The sequence below is a fragment of the Triticum aestivum genome, chromosome 3D (assembly GCF_018294505.1).
Source record: "Triticum aestivum cultivar Chinese Spring chromosome 3D, IWGSC CS RefSeq v2.1, whole genome shotgun sequence".
Taxonomy (NCBI): domain Eukaryota; kingdom Viridiplantae; phylum Streptophyta; class Magnoliopsida; order Poales; family Poaceae; genus Triticum; species Triticum aestivum.
The window spans coordinates 581,720,812-581,726,218 of record NC_057802.1 but is presented as its reverse complement, the minus strand read 5'-3'; the positions used below and the strand labels follow the sequence as shown (position 1 = coordinate 581,726,218).

At 45.1% G+C, this 5,407-nt stretch overlaps 1 protein-coding gene across 1 annotated transcript; it reads left to right on the top strand.

The window, feature by feature from the left end:
- Positions 1–759: 759 nt before the first annotated feature.
- Positions 760–3,769, top strand: LOC123080665 (receptor-like protein EIX2). The gene has a single exon (XM_044503599.1). It carries the CDS (start codon positions 765–767, stop codon positions 3,645–3,647), a length of 2,883 nt encoding a protein of 960 aa, XP_044359534.1. The 5' UTR covers positions 760–764; the 3' UTR covers positions 3,648–3,769.
- Positions 3,770–5,407: the final 1,638 nt, after the last annotated feature.

Genomic DNA, 5,407 nt, shown 5'->3' with positions numbered 1-5,407 from the left:
AGGGCTCGTCCCCCTAATTTAATCCTTGACCATCATCCCTAATCAACCCGTAAAACATCCGTGCGTGTAGCATTACTCTAATGACACCATAGTTCCAAGCTATGGAAAGCCACATGCTAGACAAGTTCTATGGCCGGCACACCATGTTCCCAAGTTCAGTGATCAAAATGCATATGCTAGACAAGTTAGGTGACACCCGGTGCCATTTACTCATAGTTCGAAGAGTAAGCACCTATTCATATTATCATATACATGTGATTATAACAACAATTAATTCAGAAGCTTGCAAAGCCAATCCCAATTTCTGACATGCCTATATAGAAACAAATCCCTTAAACTTGCAAAAACCAAATTCAGTTTCGGACACTCATGCCAACATTTCTATGAAGGCTAGACTAGCGGACCAGGTATCTTTATTTGTCCCGTTCATCCATAGACCGTGCGTACAACGTAATATACTCTCATAGGTCTCACTCACTTGGTCACTTGCCAATTGCCATGCCCTGCATTGTGGGTAACAGGAAGCCGAGGCTCCAGGCAATTTGTTTACCAGGTCAGGTTCAGTTGCCGTGTGCTAGACTTGTGATGTCTCACTCATTCAGTGAAGTGAAGAATTTCGTGAACGAGACACTGGAGATCCCATCAAGGGAGGAAGGTTTTCCGTCCACCAGTGACCCGGCCTCTCCTTTGAACGAAGGACAGGTCCACTATAAAAGAAGATACAGACAGACCAGAGTTCATATGCCCAGCAAACACACATAAAAATGATCATGCTCAGGTTTCTTGCCCAAGGAACCCTGATAGCTTTGTCGTGCCTTCTCTTCTCGATTCCACCAGCAGCCACAGCTTCCATTCGTCCACCACCACCACCGCCGCCGCCATCGGTGTCGAACGGGAGCTGCATCGCGTATGAGAGGGCCGCACTCCTCTCTATCAGGGCGAGCCTCTGGAATCCTAATTTTGACTTCTCGTCATGGCAAGGTGAAGACTGCTGCACATGGAAGGGCGTCAGGTGCAGCTACAGAACCGGCCATGTCGTCAAGCTCAACCTTCGGGGAAAGAGCAACTGTTACCCAGTCGATGAAAACAGAGGTGAGATAAGCCACTCCTTGGTCAGTTTGCAACAGTTGAGATATCTAGACATGAGTTGCAATAACTTCAACGGTGCCAAGATACCCGAGTTCATCGGTTCTTTGCCGAGCCTCAGATATCTCAACCTTTCATACAACTGGTTCTACGGAAGAGTGCCGCCCCAGATCGGGAACCTCTCCAAGCTTACCTACCTTGACCTCAAGCCCTCCGACTCGTTCAGTCTTGAGTTATACTCAGGTGATGTTCACTGGCTATCACACTTGTCATCACTGAAACACCTCGACTTGAGCCATATGAACCTTACCGCTGCAGTGGATTGGGTCCATCAAGTCAACATGCTTCCCGCTCTTAGAAAGCTATACCTCCAATACACTGGCATAAGAAATAGGGTTGCTTTCCTTGGTCAGTCCAACCTCACGGCACTTGAGGTGCTTGATATCTCAGGGAACAATTTCAGCACCACCATTTCTCCCAACTGGTTTTGGAACACAACCAGCCTCACTTATCTAAACTTGAAAGGTTGCAACTTTCGGGGCCCTATTCCAGATAGCATAGGCAACATGACCTCTCTTGAACAAGTTTATTTCCAACGGAATAATCTTATGGCCACCATGATACCGTACGGTTTCAGGAATCTTTGCAGCTTGAAAATACTAGATCTTGAGCAGAGCAACACCTCGGGGGATATCACAGAGTTGATGGAGCGGTTACCAAACTGTCCTTCCAACATGTTGCAAATTCTTGACTTCTCTTATAACAATATTAGTGGGGCTTTGCCAAATTGGCCAGGGCCGCTTACCAACCTAACATATTTGGTCCTCTCTGGTACTAACATCACTGGACCTATACCAGAATGGATAGGGGCACTCACCGAATTGGTTAGTTTGGAGCTAGGTGGAAACAGACTAAATGGTATAGTTACTGAATATCATCTAAAAGGCCTTAAAGATTTGAAGTTCTTGGGGTTGCACAACACAGACCTTCAGATAAAGGTCAGTCCGAATTGGATTCCTCCATTCAAGCTACAAGCAATTTTCTTAGCATCTTTGCAGCTAGGACCGGCATTCCCGCCATGGCTTAGATCACAGACAGGCCTTCAGCTCCTACATATGTCAAATGCAAGCATAACTGCAATCCCAGCTTGGTTTTGGGTTGCATTTTCAAGGACAAACTTCATAGATTTGTCAGATAATGAGATAACCGGCACACTTCCAGCAACCTTGGAATTTATGAGTACACAAAAAATGGTACTGTCCAATAATAGATTGATAGGTATGGTGCCAAAATTTCCAAGAAATACCGAATACATGGACTTATCAGGAAACTCTTTCTCTGGGACATTGCCGTCAGATTTTGCAGCCCCTTTATTGGAGGAGCTTATTCTTTATAACAATTCAATATCAGGCACCATTCCATCTTCAATATGCTCATTGTCACAGTTGGTTGTGCTAGACCTATCAGGAAACAAGCTTACAGGAGAAGTTCCAACTTGTGAAGAGGATTCTAACTCGCAGATGAGTAGTCTTCATGTGGTAAATTTAAATACCAACAACCTCTCAGGAGATTTCCCAAAAGTTCTTAGAAACTGCCAGTACCTTGTTTTTATTGATCTGTCTTATAACAAATTCTCCGGAGACCTACCCACATGGATGGGTGTGAACTTTCCGTACTTGGCACTCCTACGTCTGCGGTACAATATGTTTTCTGGAAAAATTCCCGTAGAAATTGGAATGCTTCAAAGGCTGCAGTTTTTAGATCTTGCACACAACAAGTTCTCAGGAAGCATGCCAGACTCATTAGTTAAGATCAGCGCAATGGCCCAAAGTTCTGGATACAGTTATGCTCTTTATCAAGCGCTCTTGAGTGGCCAAGGGCTCCAGATATATAACTCAGTATATGATGGTGTTTATTCCATGGACAAAGTATCAGTTCTTACTAAAGGGCAACAACTAGAATTTTCTCTGCAAATATCTTACATGGTGATTCTTGATTTATCAAGCAACAGTCTAACCGGAGTGATTCCTCGAGATATTGGTTGTCTCATTGGATTAAGAGGCCTGAACTTTTCATGGAACAACTTAAGTGGGGAAATCCCTAAGAAAATTGGTGAGCTCAAGCAATTGGAATCACTTGACTTGTCAAACAATGAGCTTTCCGGTGGAATCCCTTCAAGCATGGAAACCATGACCTCTTTAAGCCATATGAACCTATCGTACAACACTCTATCCGGAAAGATACCATTAGGAAATCAGCTCGGAACTTTCGACGCATCTGCTTACATTGGAAACATTGGTCTGTGTGGTTTCCCCTTGACTCCCAGTTGTCTTGGAAACAGGTCAGGTCAACCAAGATACAAAGATGATGGGGATGGATTGGAGGACATATCCCTTTACCTTGGTTTAACAGTTGGTTTTGCCTTTGGCTTCGGGGTGGTCTTTTGTGTGATGTTGTTCAAAAAGAGATGGAGAATTTCTTATTTCATGTTTGTTGAAGGGCTGCAGGACAAGATTTATGTGGTCGTTGTACTAAAATGGGCTAATTTGAAAGAAAATTAGTCAAAACCTAAATATTGGTATAGGTTATGAATGACAATTACCATGTACTATGTGTTTGCTACGTACATTACCTTTTTAGTGTAATTGGTTGCTTATATTGAAGTGTTGTGACAGAAGGTGTGTATGACAGGGTTTGTATAGTGTGACATATGTGTCCAATCTTATTATGAACTTTTTGCTATTTGTAAGTTCAGAGTAGATTCTTGTTTATATAAGAGAAAAGTATATATTATGTTCCTCAACTATCCGAGAAGTATGTGTTTACTCCTCCAATTCCAAAACCATACAAACTACACCGAGAAAATGTTGAAAAGGGACTTTCGTCCCTCCTTTAGCTCAAAAGTGGTATGTGCACTGAGTTGGTATTGTTATGTTATGATACAAATTCAAGTAGAAACATAAAGGCTAACTTCTCACGAGCGGAGCGAAGCTCTGACCCATCACCGGAAGACTTGGGCTGGTACGGATCAGTACTAACCTAGGTCACCTCTTGTAAGCCGTCGCACATGATAAGTTTTGATCGGTTATAAATCCCCGACGTTTGTAACCTCCCCCGATATAGTGAAGATTCGTTGGCTGGCCCCGTGTGGTTTCCCCCTACAAGTAGAAGGGGGGTTCCATGTTAAATCTCATGTCTCTCATGTGTTGATTTCATTCTTCATCGTTTGATTTGCCTGTCGTATCTCTAACAAGTGGTATCAGAGCCTTGTTTCCGTCTCAGATTTCGACGACATGACATCAATGAAGTTTGATCTTCCGATGTTGGATTACGACACAAGGTAATCCCTGTAGCAAGTGAAGATGCGGGTAGTGCTGGCGCATCCCAATATGGATGAGGCGCTCGATGGGTTCGGTGGCAAAGAACATAAGGCATGGATCGATAATGAGAAGCGCAAAGATCGTAAGGCTATATCTATGCACTACTGAGGAAAGGCTTATAAGTGGCCTCAAATTAGTGGCGGGCGCCCGCCACTGCAATTTTGGAAAGTCAGCTGTGGCGGGTAACAAATTCCACCCGCCACTGGAGTTACCACATTAGTGGTAGACGAAAACAACCACCTGCCACAAGTGGACTCTCCCAAATTTGCCCATGCTGAAAGTGAGCAGTGGCGGGCCCTTGGTAACACCCGCCACTGCTACAAGTAGCTATTAGTGGCGGCCAATATGCATGCCCGTCACGGATAAATTATGGTGACCGCGCAAAATATAAATTTTATATATCCAAAAGTTAGGAGTGGCGTGTAATAGTGGTCGCCCGCCACACGTGTTTTAGCCCCAAAAATTTCCAGCAAAATCATAGGCAACAAACTAGACTAGTCTGAAACTTGAAGGGGGTCCAAAAATCCTAAGGAAACCATATTTAGTACAACGACATAGCAGTGGTGGTAGCCATCAGCTGCCCGCCGCTGCTAGTTGACCTGGCCGGTATTTTCCAGGGCCCGCCGCTATTATTCCCGGCCGTGGCGACGGTTCAATCCCTCCCACCCTCCTCAAAACCACATCTGGAAACTCAAACTTACCTCCACTCTTCCGAATCCGGGCCGCTCCCCTCGCCATGGCTGCCCTCATCCCCCCTCGCCGCGGCGGTCCTCCTCCGTGGCCGTCCTTGTCGGCGGGGCCCTCGTCCGTCGCGACCCCCTCGCCGCGGCCGTCCTCGTCGGCGGTATAGGTAAGTATGCTTATATTTGATTCACATATGCCAGACCACTCATGTCAACTGTAGTATCAACCTTGGAGAGTAGAAGCACACCACCTGCAAT